Consider the following 26,026-nt stretch of genomic DNA (forward strand, 5'->3'; position numbering starts at 1 on the left):
TAAAAGAGTGGTCAGGTCTGTGGATTGGAAGTTGTAGTAAATTTTTGGAATGAGGATTATTGGAGTGACAGTTCTAGAGTGTGAGCTCTAAAAACAGGAAATAATGATCACAGAATGTGTTGATTGAAAAAGATTCTGGAGATGATATAGTTATTAGTGGAAGAGGTAGGATGAAGTACAAATGTTTGGAAGCTAAAAGGTCAAGAAAGGGAGTAGTCAAAATGTTGAATCTATAGGCATAGTGAGTCTGTCAAATTGATGATAGGGCTAGTGGTTGAAAGAAAAACACTAGGTAGGTGATAATATTCTCAGTGAATGAAGGATATCAAGTTCGGATGGCATGTGTTCGGAATTTTCAAGTTTTAGGAGGTGAAGATAAATTGTCTAGATGCAGCAAGGAGGAGCAAATCTTACACCTAACTGACCTCTGGGTTTGGTAGTATGTGTGGAAGTGGGACAAAAATCTGAGAGCTGCAGAAAATCGGTATCCTCAGGAGACAGCCTATATTCATGAGCAAAAAGGAGAAATACATGTTTAAAAAAGAGACTGAAGATATAAGAGATTATGATGATGAATAAACATTATTTTTAGAGGAGGAATATAAAAGGTTGAGAAGTGAATTATTGAGTTCACATGTAGATATACAAAGCCATATGAGCTTAAAAGTCTGAGTAGGGAGGGATGCCTTATAGGATGGGACATTTTTTTTTAAGATTTTATTTATTTATGTATTCATGAAAGATACACAGAGAGACGCAGAAACACAGGCAGAGGGAGAAGCAGGCTCTCTGTGAGGATCCTGACACAGGACTCGATCTGGGGACCCCAAGATCACACCCTGAGCCAAAGGCAGATGCTCAACCACTGAGCCACCCAAGTGCCCTAGGATTCAACTTCTTATAGTGAAAAGGAATGAGGGTATAATATTGATCTCTCAGGGCAAGAAGAGGGCGGTGGATAACATGTTCTAATAAGACTCCTTCTTGGCACTGACCTGCTAGTTACTTTATTATCACAAGGGTTGTAGGTACGATTGGATAGGAAAGGAGGTTTTACTAGAACACAGGTTTTTCTCTGGTCCTCATTTAAGTTTTATCTTGGGTAACAAGACCAGAAGAAGCACAGTTGTACTTGGGTGATGAAGGAAAATTTTTTGTGCAAAGCCAGTGTAACACCATTATCAAAACCCTAACAAGGCTTACACAAATATGTGAGCACATCTGTATTAACATGTACACACACACACATGCCTACATTAAAACCAATCATATTTGTGGATAGTAATTCAGGTCTTAAAGCAGACACTAGCATTGATATATGCTAGACACTGTATATTGATATATATATTATATATATAAAATATAAAAGAGTATATATATAAAAGAGTGTATATATATATATATATATATATATATATATATATATGATTTTATTTATTTCAGAGGGAGAGAGTGAGCAAGTGCAAGCATGAGCAGGGGGAGAAGCAGATTTGAGCCCAATGTGGGGACTTAATCCCAGGACCCCGGGATCATGACCTGAGCCCAAGGCAAATGCTTAACTGACTGAGCCACCCAGGCACCCTATCATTGATATTTTTGATGAATGCTCAAGTCTGATTCATTTTTTAGTGTATATTTGTGGGTTTTTGGATGCCCCACTTTGCAGTTTTCTGACATGGGTGATGCACTCTCCAGCTAACCTTATGTAACTCATCCTCAGAGCCTTTTCTTGGTGGGGTCTGGTTACCTTGGCTGACTCTTCTTTTTGGAATTGATCTTTTAAGAGGACTCAGCCTGCTTAAAATCCCATGCATCAAAGAAAAAGAAATCGATTCCTTAGCTTTTCTCTTTGTCTTAACATTGCAGACAGCTCATGGCACAGATGTTTTGCATTTATTCTTCAGGCTAAGGTAAAATGCCAGCCTTTTGCCTTTTATATGATGTGGAGTAAGCTTCTAGCTCTACCAATGGTCTTCTTAATCTCCTTCTAGACTTACTATAAGGGTTGATGGGTGAGAAGAATAACACAGTCCTCCAGTTTTCATTATTTCAGCCTCTTAAGTTGCAAACTGTTTCTTATCCTTGGGTGATTGTAAGCTAAAAAATCTAAAAAAGTTTATGACCATCTCTTCTGCAAACTTTGTACCTTTTATTTTGTTTCTAAGCCATTTGTAAACTCAGCAAAATTTGGGGCAAAAAAAGATGTCCATTTTAACATGCCATTATACAATTATTTCTCCAAAGACTAGATAGTCCTTAGGAAAAGACTTCCATTCTCTTTATGACATTCTCAGTCTTAAGTTATGGAACTTAAATGGGATTAAAATATATGTGCTATTTATATGTGAAAAGAATTTATTTCATTTTATTTGACTATAACAGAAATCAGTATAATTAATTGGCCTTTGGTATCAGACAGCCAAGGTTCTAATTCTGGCTCCATGACTGTGACCCTATAGACCATGACCCTTGAGCAAATTGACTAACTCTTTTATAAAATGGTGATAATAATGGCCTACCTCATATTGTTTTCATAAAGATTAAGATGTAAAATGTTAATATGTTATTAATATTAAAGAAATAATATGAATTTTATAAATCTCTTCCAGAAAATTCTTAACAATATATTTAAATACTATGCTGATGCTGAAACCAAACAAAAAATTACAAGAAAACTATAGACCAATGACTCTCATGAACATGAATGCAAAAAAAATTCATAAAAACTTTAGTAAGTCAAATCCAAAAATATTTATAAAAGATAATATATCATGATTAAGTGGGGTTTATGCAAGAGTGCAGCTTTGTTTAATATTTGCAATTTAATCTACATAACCCGCCACATTAACAGATTACAAAAGAAAAACAATACGAATGTCTAATGCAAAAAAAGCTTTGACAAAATCCAACATCCATGTCCAATAAAAGTTCTCAGCAGAGAAACAAGTTTCCTTAACCTGATAAGGGCATCTTTGAAAATCCTGTTGTTAACACAAAACTTGAGGATGAAAGACTAAATGCTTTCTCTCAAAAATAGAAACAAATCAAAGATATCTGCTTTCACTATTTCTATTCAATCTTGTACTAGAAGTACTTGCCAGTGCAATTGGAAAGAATAACAAATAAATGGTATATAAATAAGAAAGGAAGTGGTAAAACTAATTTTATTTACAGATTACATGAAACTGAATTCAATTGTATTTCTTTTTTTAAAGATTTTTATTTATTTATTAATGAGAGACACAGAGAGAGGCAGAGACATAGGCAGAGGGAGAAGCAGGCTCCATACAGGGAGCCTGATGTGGTACTCAATCCCAGGTCTTCAGAATCATGCCCTGCGCTGAAGGCAAGTGCTAAACCGCTGAGCCACCCAGGCTACCCCTCAGTTGTATTTCTACATGTGGGCAATGAGCAATCAGAAATAAAATTTTAGAAAGTACATTAAAATAGCGTTGAAATAATTCAGAATGCATTTAACAAAAGATGTGTAAGACTGATACCTGGAACACTATTGAGTGCTAAGATAATTTAAAGAAGACTCAAATAATTGGAGAAATATATTGTGTTTAGATTTAGATGACAATATTGTCATCATCAATTCTTTCTAAATTGCTTCATATATTCAACACAATCATAATCAAAATCACAGAAATTCTTTTTCTAGAAATTTCAATTTATGTAGAGATGCAGAGGATCTAGATATTATTAAAAAACTGAAAAAGAAGAAGAAATTTGGAGGTCTTCTCTATCTGCTTTCAAGACTTACTATAAACCTGCTGTAGTCAAGAGAGTGTGATATTGTAACAGATCTGAAATTAATAGACAATACAATAATAGTAGTGGATTTTAGTACCACACTTTCAACAATGGGTAGGTTATCTAACCAGAAATCATAAAGAAAACATTGGATTTGGACTATACTTTAGACCAAAATGACCTGAAGACATACACAGAACATTCCACACAATAGCAGGAAAATACACAGTCCTCTCAGGCACATAGAACATTCTGCAGGATAGATTATATGTGATATCATAAAACAAGTATCAAATTTAAAAAGATTGTAAGCACACCAAGTATCTTTTCTTGACTATAGTAGAATGAAACTAGAAATCAGTAGCAGAAGGAAAACTAGAAAATTCATAAATATGTGAAAATTAACACCTCCTGAATGCCAGTGGCTCAAAGATGAAATCAAACGGGAAATAAAAGTGTATCTTGAAACAAATAGAAATGGAAACACAACACAGCAAAACTTACTGGCTGCAGCAAAGGCGGTACTAAGAGGGAATTTTATAGTGATAAATGCCTATCTTTGGTAAAAAAAAAAAATCCTCAAATAAACAAGTTAACTATACAGCTGAAGGGACGAGAAAAATAGGAACAAACTAAGCCCAAAGTTAGGAGAAGAAAGGAGATAATGAGATCAGGGTAGAAATAAATGACGGTAGAAAAGGTCAAAGAAACTAAGCTGATTTTTGAAAAGATAAACAAAATTGACAAACCTTTAGCTAGACTTACCAAGAAAAAAGAATATTCAATAATAAAGTTATAAATGGAAGAGGAGATATTACAACTAATACCACAGAAATACAAAGAATCATTAGAGACTATTATGAGCAATTATATGTCAACCAATTGGACAACCTAGAATAATTGGATAGGTTCCTAGAAATATAAAATCTTTCTTTTGAATCATAAAGAAGTACAAAATCTGAAAAGACCAATAGCAAACAAGAACAAAAAACAGTAAATAATCCTATTAAAAATGGGCAGAGGTCTTGAATATTTTTCCAAAGAAGACATAGAAATGGCCAACAAGTACATGAAAAGGAACTTAGCATTACTCATCATCAGGGACATACAAATCAAAATCATAAGCACTCTCTCAAAGAGGTACCTCATGTTCACTGCAGCATTTTTCACAATAGACAAGATGTGGAAACAACCAACCTAGGTGTTCGTGCCAGATGAATAAATAAAGGAAAAGTGGTATATATATCCAATGGATTATTACTCAGCCTTAGAAAGGAATCCTGATGTTTGTGACAACACAGATGGTACTTGGAGGGATTATTAGATGAAATAAGTCAAACAGACAAATTACTCTATGATCTCACTTATATGTGGGATCTAAAGACATTGAATTCATGGAAACAGAGTAAAATGGTGGTTACTATGGGCTGAGGGGTTGGGGATATGGAGACATACTGGTTAAAAGATATAAACTTTTAGTTCTTAGAGGAGTAAGTTCCGAGGATCTAAAATACAGCACGGTGACTGTAGTAACCAATGTTGTATTGCATACTTGAAAGTTGCTATGAGAGGAAAACTTTAATTATCTAATATAATGACAGTAACAACAAAATGATAATTATATGAGGTGAAAGGATGTGTGGACTAACCTTACTGTGGTATACATTTCACAATATATACATGTATCAAATCATCACATTGTACACCTTAGGCTTACATAATATTATACACCAATTATATCTCAGTGAGGCTGGAAAAAAAGTGTGATATTGGTGTAAAGATAGACAAATGGGTAAATGGAATTCGGTGAGGATATAAATTCAATGGGGAAACAGGACAAGCCTTTCCAGAAATGGTGCAGAACAATTGTACAGTCACATGCAAGAAACTGAAGGTTAAGCTTACCTTATAACATAAGCAAAATTTCCCTTGAAATTGTTCAAAAATTTAAATATAGGGGCTTACACCCCAGAACTTCTAGAGGATCACACAGGAGAGAGGTTAAGTGATGTTGGCCTTGGAAAAGACTCCTCAACAGCATCAAAAACACAGTTCATGAGAGAAAAATAATCAATATAGTCGATGGTTATCAAAACTAAAACCTTGTACTCTGTTAAGCAAATAAAACTAGGAGAAAATATTGCAAACATTCATGTGAAAAAGGACCTGTACTTAGAACATAAAAAAAAGTCTTACAACTTAAGAAGAAAACAGTATAATAGAAAATATGCTAGACATTTGAGCAGATATTTTTTCTTTTTTTAAAGATTTTATTTATTTATTCATGAAAGATAGATATACAAAGAGGCAGATACATAGGCAGAGGGAGAAGCAGGCTTCTCACAGGGAGCCCGATGCAGGACTTGATCCCAGAACCCAGGGATCATGACCTGAGCCAAAGACAGACACTCAACTGCTGAACCACCCAGGTGTCCTGAGCAGATATTTTTTCAAAGAAATTATATGGATGGCAAATAAACACATAAAAAGATGCTCAAGATCATTAGCCATTATGGAAATATAAATTTAAACCACAATGAGATGTCACTACTCGCCAACTTGAATGACTAAAATGTAAAAAGTTTGACCACATCAAATGTTGGCAAAGATGTGAGCTGTGATTTGCTACTGGTGGGAATGATAAAGCCACTTTGGAAAAAAGGTTAGCATTTTCTTAAAAGGTGTACATACACCTACCATGTGATCCTACAATCCCATTCCTAGGCATTTACCTAGGAGAAGTGGACGTACATGTTCACAAAAAAGGCTTCCACGTGAATATTCATAGAGGTTCTATTTGTGATAGCTTAAAACAGGAAATGGCCAAAATTTCTATTAAATGTTGAATGGATAGAAAACAGAATATCCATACGATGAGAAGGAAAGAATCATTGACACATGCAACATTATGAATGAATCTCAAAATGATTATATTAAGTGAATGAAGCTAAGCCAAAAGGGAATATGCTGTAAAGTTCCATTTATATAAAATTATAAAAAATGTAGACAATCTATCATGATAGAAAACAGTTCAGTTGCCTGGGGATGGGAAGACAGGAAAGGTGCAGAGATCAATTATACCATGAGTGCTCAACAAATTTTAGCTATTATGGTAATGTAGGTATTGGGAATGTGCAGAGTTCTGCTGACATTTTAAAGGTAGGAGCCAAAGCTGTTCATTCTCTTGTCAAAACCATGAATTGTCTCATTGAAGGCACTACTGTAGGGGAAATACTGAGTTCTAGTCTCTGTTACATAGCAAAGAAAATGGGAGTCCGAGGATGCTGCAGCAAATGATCTTCATGCTCTCTCAAGTGTGTTTTCCTTATAATTGGAAGTTTGGGCTCGTTGTTTATAGTCTGTTATGATTGTCTTGCAGTGGGAATTGGGAACATATTTATCCATATTAGAGATGACCCTGCTATATACCATCGACTTCAGTACAACACCAAATGGCTTCTACTCTAGGAACACTAGAAAAAGAAGCAAGTCATGTCATTACAAAGCTTCAAGAAATGGTCAACGGTTAAAAGGGAAGAGAAGTCAAAGACAAAGTGAGAGCCCAGGACTTCTTATTGTTACTTTAGTGCTTGTGGGAACAGTGAATTAAGATGTTAGTAACTTCTTAAAAATTCTCAAATAAATAATATAAATTAGAAAAGGATGCAACTTATCCTTGAAAACATTGAGAAAAGTGCATTTGCTTTATATTTTACTCAGTTGATTGCTATTTTAATTCAGAGATTGAGAATGCGGCCCCTGGAGTTTGACCAGCTAGTTCACATTGCAGTTCTGCTACTTGATGCTGTTTATTCTGATGGCCCCGTTTCTTCATCTGTGTGAAGGGGAATTTAGGATTGTTTTGGGGATTATATAATAATTTATATCAAGTTTTTGCCAGTAACTGGAACATGTCAAATCCCCAAAAACTAGCATAATTTTTGTTTAATCTCTACACAGGTGCTGAGATTCTAATAAATACATTATACAGCAGAGTTATAAACCTAAAATCTGTTCTTCTCTAGAATTTAGTACACTCATAATAAGCCATACAATTTGGAAACTATTATATATGGTTATAAGAATCCTACAACTGCCTTTGAAATGACATAATTTAGAGATACAATCACTTTTTGTCTCCTGACCCTACAAAAACTTGGCTTATCCACAGGTCTGATGAGGAGAATGCCCTAGATACTGATGGCTTATCTTGCATGGCAATGCATGTAGTGTTGAGGATTTATGATCCAGAGTCACTGCTGCTTTGAATCATGCACATTTTTAAACATCTAGCTAAATGATCTCCATATAACTAAAACTTTGCTTTCTTTCACTATCTTCCATTATCTAGATTTACTTTTAAAAATATTATTGGTGACTGCCCTCTCCCTGTCTCCCTGAAAGATTGAGGGATTCTTTTCAAGTTTTGCTAGGCTTGAAGCATAAAAAAGAATGAATTGCTGACATTTCTATTTTGTCTCTCTTTTAATAGATCTATTGTGATCCTTTACTGTGTAAACCCCAATTTAAACTGCAAAAAACAAATTCTTGAATTATCCACTAGGTGGAAGCCTTGTTCTTCTTTAAAACATAGATTTCTTTTTCTTTCTTTCTTTTTCTTTCTTTCTTTCTTTCTTTCTTTCTTTCTTTCTTTCTTTCTTTCTTTCTTTCTTTCTTTTTTTTCAGTGAAATTTATATATTTTCCCACTTATGAAAAGTTGAATGCATCTGTCCTGGTATTAAGAACTCTGCAAAGAAGTAATGGTTGTATCTCGGCTCTTGAGGTTGACAATGGAGGATTCATTTAAGGAGGAGAAGTGTGTGGATCTGTGAACAGTGTTTAGTTTCCTATTTTCTCTTTATCCTTCATGGACTACTCAAATAAACAATCTCACATGAAACATTGTTCTCCACAGAGATGTCATGTTCCTCTAAGGACTAAATCTGAAGATTCCCTTTTATCTCTTTACATAGGTGATTTACGGGAGGATCTTCCCAAATTATAGTACTGTATTTCCTATCAGTCTTCATCGTTCCACCATTTTGATGGAACTTTTCACAGCAAATGTTAACAGTGATACTTATGTTTCTGACATTTTTAAAGCAGATCTACAAAAAGAAGGATAACTTTCAATGGTTCATTTGTGTTTGACTTTTCTAATGGTTCCAAGTAACCAGGATTTAATTTGATCATATATACCATTTTAGCAGTGTATAAGGATGATGAAAATTATGGAATGATGGGAATGCATTAAATGACAAGCGCTGGTAGAAGTTTAGAGTTGGGAAATCTCGGCTTGTTCAAAGCACTGAGATATTTATCTAGTAGTCAGGAAATTTCAAATTAGGTAGAATGATGATACAGCCACTTTGTAAAACAGTTTGAGTTTCTTAAAACATTAAACATAAACGTATCATCGACCCAGCAACTTCCCTCATCATTATCTAGCCAAGACAAATGAAATTATATGTCCACACAAAGACTTACACATGAATGTTTATTAGCAGCATTATTTATATTAACCAGGAAAGGAAAATGATCCAAACGTCCATCAACTAGTGTATAGACAAACAAAAATGGTATATCCATGCCGGGGTGTACTGCTGAACAATCAAAAGGCAAGAAGTAGTGATGTGTACTAGAGTATGGATGAATTTCAACAACATGTTAGGTGGAAGAACCCAGATGTAGAAGATTACATATTGTATAATTTCATTTCAGAAATCATGTACAGAAAAGGTAAATTTATGACAGAAGGTAAATTAATGCCTGAGAGTTGGAGTGGGAATAAGGAATACCTGCAAACAGGCATGAAGTTTCCTTTTTGTGGTGATGGAAGTATTTTACAATTGAGTTGTGGCGATGGTTGCACAACTCTGTACATGTATTAGAAATTACAGAATTTATACACTTAAATTTTATTGTATGTGAAAATCTGTTAAAAATTGATAGAATAGAGCAGCCCAGGTGGCTCAGTGGTTTAGTGCCACCTTCAGCCCAGGGCATGATCCTGGAGCCTGCTTCTCCCTCTGCCTATGTCTCTGCCTCTCTCTCTCTCTCTCTCTGTCTCATGAATAAATAAATAAAAATTTTAAAAACATTAATAGAATAAATCTGAAAGTGAAAGATTCTTATAAAATCCAGAGACAGAAACTCAAACTCATTAGATAATCCAACTTCCAGGTCATGCCAGCTTGTCTTAAAGTTTCAGAAAAGAATAAGAATACATGTCTTTCATTTCCAGTACCCTGAAAAAAATAGCCAAATGCTCCTGAGTCAAAGGATCAGAATTCAAGCTATGGGGCTTTTGTTTGCCAGTGAGTTACAAAACTTTTCCCTAGTTCACATGATCTACCACACATCAAATGCAACCAGACTCCATTAAGTCTGATCCTTTTCTCTCAAGGAGCCTGGGCACTCTGTTGTTTGTATATCTTTTGCAATTTAATATTATTGGGAAATGAGATAGATCCAGAAAAATTTTTTTTTCCTGGGTGACTTTTGATGGACCATAAACTTTGTCCACCTTCTCAGAATGCCTTTGAGATGTTCTTTTGCCATTGTCTGACCAGAACAATGGGTTGTTTTTTCTGACATCAGTGATGGTGAATTTATGGTATGACTAGGTCTAAAAACTGACTCACTTAAGACGTATTTGGAAGAATCTTCACAAATATATTGATTAATTTCACTTATAGAAATGAATTTCTTCTTATCTCCTCTCCAAATACTATTAATAATTGTTACTATTTTGAGCCATTGAAAATGCCTAGTTTGTTTTACAAAACCCATCCCAAACCTGTTTTTTTTTTTAAAGACTTTATTTATTTATTCATGAGAGACAAAGAGAGAGCAAGAGAGGCAGAGACATAGGCAGAAGGAGAAACAGGCTCTCTATGGGGAGCCTAATGTGGGACTCGATCCCGGGACTCTGGAATCACTACCTGAGCCAAAGGCAGACACAACCACTGAGCCACCCAGGTGCCCCTCAAACATGCTTAGTTATAAAGAGAAATGGTGATACGTTTGCCTACATAATGCATCTGCATTTTCCATTTTGAAGGGCAAATACCCCTTCCTTTATGCCTTTGGGAAATTTTCCTCATTGATATTACATTGTGGGTGTTCTTGGACTCACCTCTTTTCCTTCCTTGCCTGGGCCAGGCTTTCAGTGGCTTCAGGAAGAGAAAAAGTTGATGCTTACAGTGTTGACTAGAAGATGAACTCTGCTTCTGTTTCTCACCTATTTTTGAATGTGAGGTATGATCAACAGCTAGCTTTTCTTTTTTTTTTTTCCCCAGAATAATCCAATTTGGAAAGAATTCAATTAACAAAATAAAATGGGGGGAAGGGCCCAGGAGGGGCTCTGGAGAGAGAGGACCCCTCCCCACGGCTGTTGCCCCCTGAGCCTGGCAAACCCAGAGAGGGCTCTTGGACCCGCCTGAGTAGAACCCGCCTTAACACCCAGAACCGCTCTGCACGATGCCACCTTCTCCTTGTGTACGCTCCTCCTTATATACAGATTTTAAAAACCAAACAACTGCAGCTGTTATAAAGTGGCTTCTAGCTCTCCTATGCTGGCTTGGCACATTAACGCATGCAAAGCAAGGTTTCAAGGGCTTCACCAAACAGTTAATTTTGGCAAAAACAGAAAACAAACAAAAAGCTAAGATTCCTAAGCAGGATTAAAAGCCACTGAAGTGAAAACGATGTATTTCTCAACAGTATGGAATGAGACTACAGCTACGATCTTTTTTTTTTTTTTTCTTTTTAAGTCTCTGCCATCCTCTCCCCAACTCAGGTCAAAGTTCATAGCAGCATAACACAAAGTCCTCCATCAAGCCAGTGTTCTCTGCTCCGGGGGTCAGAGTTCACAGGTCAAGTTCAGTCCCTCCGAAGAATCATAGGAGGATGCTCGCTGTCCTCCTCCAGCCGCAGAGCGCTGGCCTCCTCTTCCAGACATGCGCTGCCCACGGCCCCCAGCTCGTCTCCGTAGGCAAGTCTGGTTGGAGATGAAGGCACATGAGTACCTGTGGCAACAGTTGTGTTGTAGGTCTGAGTCACTAAGGGGCAGTCGTGAGAGGCTGAGTCTAAGATTTCATTGGTTGTCTCCATGCTTCCATCCAACTTGTGCTCTTTCATCAGGGTACACTCGCCTCCTTCCTGGGGGTCCAGGTTATACACGTACAAGTACCCGTCAGAAGCTCCCACCAGTAGTCAGGGAATCTTCTGAATTGTGGCCAGTGAGCAGATGTTCTTGTGGCCACAGAAAGGCGGGCGCACTGTGGCAAAAGCTCTGCCCTGGTTGAACATTTCTGTTACTTGGGAGGGCAAGTAGCTGGTGGAAGCCATGAGTACCTTCCCGAAGTACCCAGTCCAGGTGGTGGGCTCCTCCTGAGGTTTTTCTTTCACAGTCTCAAGTTTGAAGATGTGCACAGTCTCAGTGTTGCTGGATGCAGAGAGGAACATGCTGTCCATGCTGAAGGCCAAGGAGCAGATGCTCACACACCTCTTAACTCCTCTCCGGAACTCAGAGTTTTTGTCCCTCTGGAATGGAGAATACTCTAATCACGGTCCCCTTCTCGGAGGCAGTGGCAAGCTTGGTTCCACTGGCATCAAACGCCAATGCTGCCAAAGGACTGTCGTGAGCTGGGATCATGTTTGCAGCTCTCAAATTCATGGTGTCGAAGACCTGCACCTCTCCAATAGTGGCACTGCCTGGGTATGCCAAGTAACCATTGTCGTTGTGTATCGACAGCGCACACAAGCCTGCAGGGTTTGGAGGGGTTTCCCTGATCGTGTGCAGTACTTTCTTTCTTTTTTTTTCTTTTGTGTGTGTGTGTGTGTGTGTGTGTGTGTGTGTGTGTGTGTGCAGTACTTTCATGTCCCGAATGTTGTGTATATAGAGAGACTCCTCCAGGCAAACTATTAGCCTCTGTCGGTTCAGCTTCACGGCCAGTATGGTATTTGAGTAGCTGTAGTTGCAGATCTCAGTTCCTTTCTTAAAATGGCAAACTTTTAGCTTTCTAGGAGCTTTGAGGCTGACGACGGCCACTAAGCTGCTTGAAAACAATCTCTCTACAATGCACACATCTTCCCTATCAGTGCATTCATAGATCTGTTCCAGCTTATCCACAGAAGAAAGGGAGAAAAATTTATAACCGGACTTACTACCAACAGCTAGGGACGTGTTGTCCTGGTTGAAGTCGGCGAAGAGCAGCTGCAGGTTCACGGTGGGCGCGGGGCGGGCGGGGCGGGCGGGGCGGGCGGGCCCGGCCAGGGGCTCGCGCGCGGGAGGGGGAGTCGGGTGAGCTCAGGGTGGGGCCGGGCCCAGCTCGCCGCCGCGCGGGCCGCAGCTGGCTGCTGGGGGATCAACCACCGCCTCCTCCGGTGCCGGCTCTTGTCTATGCTCCGGAGCCGGGGCCAACAGCTAGCTTTTCTTTCTTTCTTTCTTTCTTTCTTTCTTTCTTTCTTTCTTTCTTTCTTTCTTTCTTTCTTTCTTTCTTTCTTTCTTTCTTTCTTTCTTTCTTTCGATAGTCACAGAGAGAGAAAGAGAGAGAGGCAGAGAGAGAAGCAGGCTCCATGCACCGGGAGCCCGACGTGGGATTCGATCCCGGGTCTCCAGGATCGCGCCCTGGGCCAAAGGCAGGCGCCAACCGCTGCTCCACCCAGGGATCCCCAACAGCTAGCTTTTCAATGATGGTATCAAGCTTGGTTATTCCCTTTACCGTGAAAGGAGGACCAAAGTCACCATTTCGATCAATTTAGAGCAGAGAAGTTGTCTTCCGTATCATGAACATACACCAGCTTCACTGGAAGAGATTTTTCATTTGTTCCATACAAGAAGCTTCTGGACGAGGATTATGGGTGAGTTTTAAGAAAACTATTATTTCCTAGGTTCTGCAGATTATTTTCATGGTTGGGTCAAACATCTCAACTTTTTGTCAGTGGGCTTCTAACAATCATATATATTTTTAAAGATTTTATTTATTGATTTGAGAGAGAGACAGAGCATGATCGAGAGAGAGCACAAGAGGCAGAGAAGGGTAGAGGGAGAGGGAGGAGCAGACTCCCCACTGGGCCGGGAGCCCAGTATGGGACTCAATCCCAGCACCCTGGGATCATGACCTGAGCTGAAGGAAGATGCATAACTGACTAAGCCACCCAGGTGCCCAACTATCATATTTTTTAAGCTGCCATGATTGTGGCCATTCTCTTCCATGGCGACAGTAGTTACTATGATGGTTGCAACTAACTGTAGAGGCTAAATAAATTTTGCTTGTCTAGTCTCTCTACTTTCAATGCAGTTTCTCAGTGTTGCTTGATGAAAAACTCCTTTCCACCTTTTTTTTTTTTTGGTTTAGCTGAACAGTTTCTTCACAAGCTTGGTGAAAGACTCCCTCTCTTCTGCAGACCCCTCCGGTATTTTATTACTCTCCAATAATCAATCTTTTTTTAAACAACCAAAATTTGGTAACATGGTTATATTAAGGGACAATTATTTTTTCTGAACCATTACTCTGAGAAGAAAATTCTTACAAATATTTTTTATTTTTTTGAAGATCAAATATATTTCTTCTTTTTTTAAAAAAAAAGATTCATTTATTTATTTTAGAGAAAGAGAGAATGAATGAGCAGGGAGAAGGGCAGAGGGGAAAGAGAATCCTGAAACAGACTCCCTGCTGAGTTTGGAGCCCAACACAGGGCTTGATCCTGGGACCCTGAGATCATGACCTGAGCCAAAATCAAGAGTCCATTGCTTAACTGACTGAGTCACCTAGGTGCCCCTTACAAAGATTTTTTAATGAAACAGCTTTTAGATGTATGTTATGTGCATTGTCATTGAAAATAAGAAAATTATAAATCATATAACATCTGAACTATTGTGAAAAATCCAAAATTTATATGTACTATAGTAATAGAAGGTATTTTATTCTATTTGGCTTGTATTTATTTACATACTTATCCTTACCTCCTCTCTGGAGCTGGGCAGTGAAGTCTCTGAGGGCAGAAAACAACGCTCAACCAAATTTGTAACTTTCACTGTTTTTTGCACGTTAGACGTTCTCGGTGATACAAAGCCCGTGAACCCTCCAGAAGAGTGATTGACACGGAGAAGTCAGAAAAGATGTGTCCTTCTTCTTTCTGTTTTCTCAACTTAAAGCGGCCGGATTTAGTTTTAACCAGAGACATAGTGATGGCAAATGCCATAGAGCTACTAGGGATTCTGTGTTTTTTTGTTTTTATTTTTGTTTTTGCATCCTGGCTTCACAATGCTTTTGGTTTCAAATGGAAGAACCAATATGTTATTTTTGTCGGTATAATTGGTAATTATATATTATATGAAGCTAGGTAGCAGATTATCTTTCTCTTCAAGCACCTTTCACCTTTCCATTTGGTTATATTCTCCCTAACATTTTCCCAACTAAACCTTCCTTCTTCTCACCCATTTGTTGTCTATGGAATACCAAAGAATCCTATTGGGGATTAGACCCCACCCTATAAATTCCATTCCCTGGTCCAAACTTTCTGTCTTTCACTCAGTAACTGAGTGCTTACTATGTGTCAGGCCCTATACTAGGTTTAGGTTTGGTGTTAAAATAGCCAATTCATTACAGTTTGTCTTAATAATAAAATTTTATTTTGATGATATGTGGTTTTCCAAAGTGTGGACTGAAGGAGACAAAGTAGCATAAGGATCTTGGCTGCACTTGGCCACAGTCTTCTGGAAGAGAGGTGACATCTGCATTAAGTGAGTGATAGGATGGACAGAGTAGAATTTAGGTATTAGTAGTAGTGATATGTAACAGGTACATACGGAGCAGGTGATGGTTGATCTGATATGAAGAATGAGAAAGAACAACAAAGGCTATGTATGATACCCAGGTTTCTCCTGTGGCAGCTGGGTAGCCAGCAGACTGTTTACTGAGATACAGAATACCAGAGGATGGATACATGTGGGAGATGGAGAATAATAACTGAATTTCGGGGACTGTGGAACAAGATGTCTGATGGATGTCTGAGAGGTCCGATAGACATTTTGCTGTATGGACCTGAACTTCTGAATAGAACTCTGAGCTTCTGATAGAGATTTCAGGGTTGTCTATACATATGGCAACTGAAACAACATGAGTGGACGAGATGGCCCAGAGTGAAGACAGAGAGAAGAGGAGAGATGTGGGGTAAAGTCCTGAGGAACTCCAACACTCGATGCATGTATGAAAGAGTAGCTCACAGGAGAAATGGTGCAGAAGAGGCACAGAAATAGGAAATAAGGAGATGTGGTGTCCTGGTACCAAAGAAAGGGGGCATTTCAAATGAAGGAAGATGTCAACAGTGTTGAAGGCTGTACAGACTGAGTAATGAAAATAACCAACAGGTCTGACAATAAGGTGACCTTGCAAGAGAGTTTTAGTTAAAAAACAAAACAAAACAAAAAAAAAAAACAGGCACGTGTAGCACCTGACAAAGTCGAGTGGGAAAACATCGCTTTCCAATAATCTTAACACTTCAATGCGTGTCTCTGTTAATTGAAAAGAGATATTAGTGGATGAATTAAATCCTTCATTTTATGAGCTAATGTGTTCCATTTCCTAGAAAACAGAACAATCAATCCAGTAAAGATACGTGTGTCCTAAAAAAAAAAAAAAAAAGCCTACAAGGAGGTTAAGAGTAAGAATGTCTGCTCTAAAGAAGACTAGTGAGAAAGATCTTTATTACCTGTGCGGAGGAGGTTTTAAGGTCTCCTTAAATGTCATTACATAGTCAATGGCCTGCTTTTCCTACAGAGAAGGCAGGAACTTGCTGTAACTTTCCCTTTCCTTGCTCTAATAGCCTAAATGCAATCAATTACCTGCTGTCATTTGCCCTACACTATTTTTAGTACCTGCTTTTTATAATTATCAGTCAAATGCCCTGTTAGCTGGTGGGAAGCCAGATGGCAGAAACACAAACTATGAGGGCTGTGACCTCAGACAGGCAGCATAGGAGTTCGGACCCTGATCTTAGATAGAACCTGTTCTGCACCAAACCTCAGTTTCCCCATCTGTAAGATGTGGATGCTAATTGTTATTCTTATCAAGTTGTTCTAAGGCTTAGGTGACACAAGAGGTAGATAAAGCACTTAGTTGACTGGTCCACAGTAAACACTCATATAAAGTTTTCTTTTTCCTTCCTTCCTTCCTTCCTTCCTTCCTTCCTTCCTTCCTTCCTTCCTTCCTTCCCTCTTCTTTCTTTCTTTCTTTCTTTCTTTCTTTCTTTCTTTCTTTCTTTCTTTCTTTCTTTCTTTCTTTCTTTTTCTTTCTCTTTCATTATTTATTTATTTATTTTGATGGAATGTCATTTTAAAAAGGCTTTGTGTGTAGGAGAAGCCATTTCAAGGTCAAGATTAAAGTCGTTATCAAGGCTGTAAGAATAAGGCTGATAGTGCGTTTATCAGCAATATTCATTTGCCTGCTGTATTGAAAAACCAGGTATAATCTTCTTATTGTCAATCAACCTGCTTCCTCTTCTGCCACTGCATTAGCAAAAGCTCAACAGTCCTTTCCTGCTTTATGTTGTTAATTGATGATTGTTGGCATCACCATTTCCTGCAGAGGAATGTTGGCCTTTTTGGGTATCATTTAAATGTGACAAGGTTTAGCTGAATCTGAAAAAAAAAAAAAAATTCCAAGTCACTAGGCACAGGATTTCTTAATTGTGTGATGATGATCGCAGCACATTTAGCCAAAGCTGTCAGAGGCTGGGGGTGTATCCCCTATGCTTAACCATGTTGGACCTTCAGCTCACGATGTTTTGGGGAGTGTTAGATGGATTTGGTTTAGGGTTATTAGCACTATGAATTTATTAGGCACCAATAGCAAATGATTAAGGTCATCAGGGTCAGAAAGAGAAGGGCATATACTTTTCTCAGCAGCCAACCAAAGATGACAGTGATAAAAGGTAAACATGTGGGGCACCTGAGTGGCTCAGTCAGTTAAGCATCTACCTTCAGCTCAGGTCAAAATCCCAGGACCCTGGGATGGAGCCCCACATCAGGTTCCTGCTCAGTGGGAGCCTGCTTCTCCCTCAACTCCTCACTCATGCTCTCTGTTGCTATCTCTGTCTCTCTCTCTCTCTCTCAATTAAATAAAAATATTTTTTTTAAAAAAGGTAAAAATGCATATAGTATATTTTCACTGTGCAGAAAAATTACAAATTCCTGGTTTGGCTAAAATTATTCCACACGAGGACTATGGAAACATTTGACAAAAATGAAGCTTTCATGTGTTAAGCAGCTACTAACTTGATCTTATTTTTTTAAATGATAATGATGATGATGATGATTATATTATAGCTCTTATTTATTTATTGAGAGAAAGAGCATGTGCACAGGGCAGAGGGATAGAGGGAGACAGGGAGAGACTGAAACTCAAGCTGACTGAAACTCGCTGAGCAGGGAGCCCAACTCGGGGCTCCATCTCATACCCTGAGATCATGACCTGAGCCAAAATCAAGAGTGGATGCTTAACCACTGAGCCACCCAGGCACCCCTACCAGCCTGATTTTAGCATCTCACTAATTTATTAATGACTATACCTTGGGTAAGGGAGAACAATGACACAAGGGATTTAGGGCTATTGACAAAGTGTGAAAAAAGTGACAGATGACAGAATTTAGATAATTAGTATAGAAAATGAAGGCAGAATGAGTTTGAAAAGGTTCCGAGAAAGGAGAGAGGACAGAAGTAAAAAATGTAAGAGTGGGAATTTAATGCATCAAAGTCAGACCAGTTCTAGATAATGCCTGACCAAGATAGGAGCCCCTCCTCTGGTCCAAGTGTCGGGTTCTTGCTCATCTGCACTACCGCTACATGACGACAGCTTCTGGAGACGGGACTGGAAGTAAGTTAACTTTATAGCATTTGAAAAATGTGGCAGGATGCTAGCTTACCCTTGGGGGAATGAGTCATTTTCCCTTTTATGGTGAGGAGATACCGATCTGTCTTCCTACATAAATTTTCACACTCATTTAACTGTTTTATGATGTGCTTTGGGATCATTTGGATTCTGAGAATACTGTACATGAGTCAGTATTTTGTGATAATATTTCCTCACTTAGATTTTTTTTTTTACTTTTTTAAAATGTCGTTTCCAGAATTACCTTAAGAGTGGCTCCAGACTGTGTTCTACAAAACCGTGTATTAAAAAAATTCATTGCACACTCAATTGCATAGTAATTCTTAGAATTTTTAATGGCAGGAGTTTGTGAGCTACAGACTGAAATATGATCCAAGACCTATTAGAGCTGACGTTACTTCTATTAATAGTCATCTAAATGGCCCCCAAGCCCCGATGGCTTCTCATGTTCAACTCAAGTCACCCTGAACCGGTCACCGAAATTTCAAAGGATTGGCTTATTCTCTTACTTAAAGTTTCACTGATGAATGTTTTTCCCTATTTGGTGTCTGCCTTTGGAAAGATAGCTGCAAGCAAGGAACACTCATTAACTCAGTTATATGGGAGGGTGTGTGTGTGTGTGTGTGTGTGTGTGTGTGTGGAAGCGCCAAAGAAAGGCAAACTTTTCTTACTGATGTAAAGTCATTTTTAGAGCTATTAAACCTCTAGAGGAGAAAATGATTTTTAGTGCATGGTCCTTGCCTTGTAGAGTCTGCCACAAACACAGTCACTGACTTTTTAAGATACTATTAAGACAACAACAACAACAACAAACACAGCTGGTAGGCCTAATATTTAAATATTGCCCCAACAGGATGCCCAGCAGCTGGTGCTGAATAGCAGGCGAAGTGCATAATAGTGAGAGCGTGAACTGGAAACTTGTTCCTTCTTTCTCTCCCTGGTGGCAGGCAGTGGTGACAGGAGGGAGAGACTGGAGAAGGTGGACTCTTCTAGGTAGGTGAGTGGATGAGATAATGAAGTAAGTTAATTTGGGCTCCACTGGCTTATCTATCTGTTGCTGGCACTTTTGTCTGTACAAACACGGGAAGCCATCTCCTTCGTGAGGGTCGTAATGAAACAATTTACTTGAAATAAGAAAAAAAAAAAACTTCACATGCTGTTCGCATTTAAATTAGAGTCCTTCCTCTGCAGGGTTGGGTCTTTGTAATCAATGAGTAACAATGGGATATGAATATACTGCCTGTCTCTGGGAAAGCTGAATTAATTCACTTGTGGTCCACCAGGTGATTTGGATTGTTTTGCTCCTTCACTTCAAATGTGACCATGACAGGCTTTGAGAAGGTTATTATATGTATTGTACTTACAAAAGAGAAAAACAATTAAAAAACAAAAAACAGAACAAAACAAAACAGAAAAATACTATTAGTCTTACAAAACTGTGACTAGCGTTCCCCTACAAGTTGAAAATTCCATTTACTTATGTATTTATTTATTGTTTTCAAGTTTTAATTTAAATTCTAGTTATTTAGCATATACGGTAATATTAGTTTCAGAAGTGGAAGTGATGAATCACTTCCGTACAACACCCAGTGCTTGTCACAAGTGTCCTCCTTAATGACCATCCCCCATCTAGCCCATTTTCCTACCCATCTCCCCTCCAGCAACCCTCAGTTTGTTCTCTATTGTGAAGAGTGTCTTATGGTTTGCTTCCCTCTCTTTTTTTCCCCCTTCCTCAATTCCAACTTTAGTGAAAGGGAATATAAGGGAAGGGAGAAGAAATGTGTGGGCAATATCAGAAAGGGACACAGAACATAAAGACTCCTAACTCTGGGAAACGAACTAGGGGTGGTGGAGGGGGAGGAGGGCGGGGGGTGGGGGTGAATGGGTGACGGGCACTGCGGGGGACACTTGACGGGATGAGCACTGGGTGTTATTCTGTATGTTGGTAAATCGAACACCAATAAAAATTAATTTATTAAAAAATAAATAAATAAATACAAATAAAAATAAAAGTGATTTCTGACTTAAACTTCAAAACGGATGTGGATCAAGTTTTTGAAATATTAGTACCGTACTGTTCTGTACCCAACATGAACTCAGGGCAAGCACTTTAATTTGGGACCGTTTGCTTAGTGTCAGGTATATGGGAGTACCAAGTGTTAATTGCTGGTGTTGACTCAAGAGGGACTTGTGCAGGATTGTAATTTTGAACACTGAGTTTGTTTGAAAAACCATTTTGGATGGAAGCATATAGCTTTTTGGGTTTAAACCTCCAAAAGAGGGATCCCTGGGTGGCGCAGCGGTTTGGCGCCTGCCTTTGGCCCAGGGCGCGATCCTGGAGACCCGGGATCGAATCCCACGTCGGGCTCCCGGTGCATGGAGCCTGCTTCTCCCTCTGCCTGTGTCTCTGCCTCTCTCTCTCTCTCTGTGTGACTATCATAAATAAATAAAAAAAAAAAATTTAAACCTCCAAAAGGTTATTCTTCACTTTTCTAATGACTGGTGCCACCCTCTGAAAATCCCCAGTGCTAGGAAACTATTATATTTAAGTATGATCAGAGAATCACAGAACTCTTTAAGAGATTATTTCTTTGTGTCCAGGTCACCCCCAGAGAGCACATTTCAACATTTAAAAACCTAAAATCCTGTGGATGCAACATTGTCATTTTCCTTTAGATTATATGCCAGTGTCAAATAACTTCTACGGTGGAGAACTTTTTCCTGCCCAAACTAAATTCCTCCCCTTACATTTTAAGCTTATATATCAGAACCCTGAACCAGGCACTGTCTACCCACCTTGTATAAAGCTATCATTCTCTCTTTCTCGTGGAATGGTGGGATTGAAGAAAAAGCTGTTAGGTCTCGTGTAAAGCGCTAATTTTTCACCTTGACAAACTCAGGAGATTACTGTATTTACTGACATAGTTTTATGACCAATCTTTGAGTCATCCGTTGGAGATTTTACCACTTTTGACTACAAGGTGAAGAGAAAGTTATGTGGATCTATGGCTCCAAGAGCATTGAGTACTTGGAGAATAAAAACTGTGGGATAATGATTTCACCCAGCAGGCTCTAGGATCCTAGCAGCAGCTTTCTAGGTGATTAAAATTTCAAAGAACACAGATAGCCATTTAAATGTAATGGGATAGAAGATGAAAGTGCTGAGGCTCTTTGGTTATTTACTTAGGATCTGGTCTAGACTTGTTACAGCTAATGTCCAATAATGGGACAATGTCCATTATTAGTCTAAAGCTTTTTCTTAATTTCCATTTTCAATGCAAATCTAATTATCACGTTATCACAAACATATTAAACTATTGGGGTGAATAGAACAAACAGGAGGTATAATCGTAGCATATTAACCCTTGCTTTCGTTTATATAGTCAGTGCCCTGTTGGAGATCAAGATATGTAATATAGTGTTCTTGCTTTTAAAGAACTAAGGCTCTGAAAGGGACAAAAAGTCAGTACAAAAGCATGTGTTTCACAATGTGAGAAGAGAAGAAACACGGAGATGGAAGAAAAATAGTCATCGTTGAGGGGAAACCAGTAAACCCCATGATGAGTATTGACCACAGTGCTGATTCCCTGGGATGGGGAGAGAGCATGTGGAATTGAAAAAGGAAAGATATTACTTGCATTAGAGAGAGATCTAACCATTTAAAAAAGCAGCAGGAACTGATCTTATAACTCTAAGTGACATGAATGAGAAGACATAGCCAGATTTTTATTAAAAATATTCCAAGTCTTTCCTTGAATTTATAATGACTATTTTTATTGCTTCAAGATTTAGGACTACTGCCATACTGAAAAAAAAAAAATGAGAACAAAAACTTTTCAGTATTCCCAGAAAATTGCCTGGAAGGAGAAAGGGAAGCTCTAAGTGATGATGACAAGAAAATCACAAGGTGATAATAGAATTTTCCCATTGTTTTAAAGCTGAGGTTGATTTTACATCTTTTGTATTGCCTGGTTGTTTTAGGAACGGATCATTTAATTTACCTCTCAACTAAAGAAGAAATGATCATAAGAACTGTGTATTTTCATAGTATCCTTCCCTAAAATTTTTATTTTTATTTTCATGTTATCAGTAAGATGAAATGATTAATGCATGGCTTAGGAGGGAAGACCATGCCTTCTAGTCGAGGGACCAGTTTGAAGTCCTGTCTCACCACCACTCTGGGCCTCAGTATCTCATCCTTAGCATTTCAGGCTATTAGAGAAGAGCTGACTCAAGCCATCCGAATACTGATTCTCTTCCTTGGATTGACCGTAGTCTTGGTAGGTCACCTAAGGGCATCCCACCTTCTCATGAAAGAGGTTGTTCAGGTTACAGTGGAAGAAAGAGGAGAAAGGCAAGCAGCACACATATAGCACATACAAACTAAAACAGATAAACAATCACACTACCCAAGTATGTATGCCAAAGAGAGAGAATAATTGAAAAAAAAAAAAAAAAAAGATAATCCAGGCAGTCATTTCAGATAGCTGGTTGATTAGTTGATTCATTTATTCATCCCAATCTTATGGAGTATCTATTGTGGATCAGACACTTCTTTAGGGACTAAGACAAACAAGGACTCTTCATTCATGGAGCTTACATTTTAGAGGGGTGAGAGGACCAATAAACAAGTAAATGCATAGCTAAATAATCTAATTTTTTATTATCCTAATAATTATGAAGGAAGTGAAATATGGCACTGTGACAGTAAAGGGAGGGGGGCTAATTTAAGCAAGCCTGCATCTTTAGGGAAAGCTTCACCATTCAATGAATATTGATTTGATATCTGTGAGGTACTGGAATTGACACCCACTGATCACTGCATCTTTTACCAAAAGTTCTTCCCTTGGTTTCCTGGCTGATTTCCATTTCTGTGATGCCACCTGAGGTGCTGTCCTTCCACCTAGAGGCTAACGCAGGTGACTGGTATGTGCTCCTCAAGATAGCTGGGTCAGTGATATCACTTGAGATCATATACAGGAAATTGTTTTGTAAACTATTCAGCGAATATTCACTATGTATCTTTTCTATGTCAGCCATGCATCAGTGAATCTCTCTCTCTCTCTCTCTCTCTCTCTCACACACACACACACACACATACACAGCCCTTATGGAATTTACATTCTCATAAAGATATATTATGATTCTTTTTCTTTTTTTTTTAAATAGGCCAGAATTTCTTTTTTTTTTTTTTAAGATTTATTTATTCATGATAGACATACAGAGAGAGAGGCAGAGACACAGGCAGAGGGAGAAGCAGGCTCCATGCAGGAAGCCCGACGTGGGACTCGATCCCGGGCCTCCAGGATCATGCCCTGGGCCAAAGGCAGGCTCTAAACCGCTGCGCCACCCAGGGATCCCCTAGGCCAGAATTTCTGTAATGAAACCATTTTTTTTGTGGTGCTCTGTTAATTCGAGATTTCAAAAATTTGTGAAGCAAATACTGCATTGTGTTTATTCATAGGCATTTCTACCCACCATTCTGACACTTTTCATATTTGCTTTACTCTTAATCGGGCTTGGTCACTAAGCAAAGTGAGGTATCTCTATTTCAACTCGATCGGTTAGTGTTTCATATTCTTTGCCTTTTGGTTTACTTCAAGATTTTATTTACTAAGAATCTGTCCATTTTTGCAGTTATTAGACCATAAGCGAGCATGAAGCTATCTCTTCCACATGCCTTATAGTTCAATCCTCTACCTCAAAACAGTTAGGTGGGTCTATTTATCTTTCCTACTTTTTAATGCATTTCAGCAGACTAAAGAATATTGGTTGAAGATGCAGAAACATACATCTTATGAGAAAATGGTTCGGCTTAACATCTTCCACTTTAAGATGGGCATTCTGCCCAAAACATTCACAGCAATAAAATTATTCCTTAGCTTACAATGATTAATGAGAAAAAAGCACCTCTTTACCTCAGCTAAATTCTACAGATGACAGAGCAAATAAGAGAGAAGAAATAAAAGTTGTTCATGGTTTTTTCATGACCCGGTCAAGGTTAGAATAACTAGAAATGGGTGGGTCGTAGAATTCCCTCTTTCCAGTTGGTGAAAAAACTTCATACCACTATCAACTTGGAAATTGCCCATAGGCAAATGAATAGCACTCAAGTTTTCCTAGGTAAGTGATCTGCAGGGAGGAAATGGAAACCCCCCACCTTTTTTTCAAACACTGACTCCATGATCTGGGCTCATGATTTTCTGCAGTGGAAATGACTTAAGGGATATAAAATTAACACAGCACTTAAAGATTCCCTTGAAAAGTGCTTTGCTCGCTTAATCATAAAAGAACACACAGTTTCCAATTAGAAAAGGGACACAGATAAGAACTATAAAATGTCAGGTACAGTGGTCAAACAAATGTTCTTATTGAGAAGACAATAAATTTATCTTGCATTGATGCAAATCTCCTATTTTCCCCCTAATTAAAACTAAGTAAGCTATGAAATTCAGTGAAATTCATCCTAATTCATACTTTTTTTTTTTTAGTGGGCTATACCTCTGTGGTAATTTACAAAGGGTAAGAAGATCCCTTTTGGAGATTATAGTGTGAGCAGGCACTTACAGATACTGGCTGTGAGGCTGCAGAGCTTCTAGGGAGGGACAAATGGATGCCTGATAGAATCAGTGGGTCAGCACTGGGATGGTAGAGACAGAGGGAAGTGATGAAGTGAAAAAATAATTCAGATGGGAATCTTTTATTTCAGACAATGGTGCTGTTTTGTAGTGTATTTGTTTTTCCAAAATGTCACTTTCTAATTGTATGTGGCAAGCTAGAGCAATCAGGCAGGTGCATGCAATAATTTTCCTTTTTTTTTTTTTTTTGCCATTGAATCTATTTTCTTTGTTTTGTTTTGTTGTTTTTTTTTTAAGATTTTATTTATTTATTCATGAGAGACACAAGGAGAGGCAGAGACACAGGCAGAGGGAGGAACAGACTCCCTGCAGGGAGCCCGATGCAGGACTCGATCCCAGGACCCCAGGTTCACGCCCTGAGCCAAAGGCAGATGCTCAACCACTGAGCCACCTAGGGGTCCCTTGAATCTATTTTCTATCCAAAGATTGACTAGACAATGAACCTATGATAGGGAGATGCATGATGACAAAACATTATATTTTAGCTATCATAGCATTGGTTTTGCTGCTCTTTCTACCGCTGTGATAACCACTGTATTGAAAAGATCCAGATTATGCCCAAGGACAGAGTTGTGGCTGAATGGGTTAGAAATCAATCAATCTGAGGTTCTGCAAAACTTAATTCAGAAACTGCTGGATTAAAGTTAGAATCTTGATTTTTTTTTTCCATTTCAAGAGGCTCTGAGCAAACTTTTCATATTCAAAGACACTAATTAGCCCTTGCCTGTCAGAGA

The 26,026-nt window shown here is 38.4% G+C and overlaps 1 protein-coding gene and 1 pseudogene across 1 annotated transcript; one reads left to right on the plus strand and one right to left on the minus strand.

Annotated features, from left to right (window-relative positions):
* Positions 1-11,405: 11,405 nt before the first annotated feature.
* On the minus strand, positions 11,406-15,714 carry LOC129516094 (WD repeat domain phosphoinositide-interacting protein 2-like). The gene is given in 4 exon segments (XM_055335446.1): positions 11,406-12,290; positions 12,292-12,569; positions 12,636-13,040; positions 15,640-15,714. Coding segments are annotated over 4 exon segments (1,407 nt in total). The 3' UTR covers positions 11,406-11,641.
* A 2,894-nt stretch (positions 15,715-18,608) lies between these two features.
* LOC129516095 (dipeptidyl peptidase 1-like) overlaps positions 18,609-26,026 on the plus strand; it is a 52,407-nt pseudogene continuing 44,989 nt past the window's right edge.

Source organism: Nyctereutes procyonoides, unplaced genomic scaffold, assembly GCF_905146905.1.
Source record: "Nyctereutes procyonoides isolate TBG_1078 unplaced genomic scaffold, NYPRO_anot_genome, whole genome shotgun sequence".
NCBI classification, from domain to species: domain Eukaryota; kingdom Metazoa; phylum Chordata; class Mammalia; order Carnivora; family Canidae; genus Nyctereutes; species Nyctereutes procyonoides.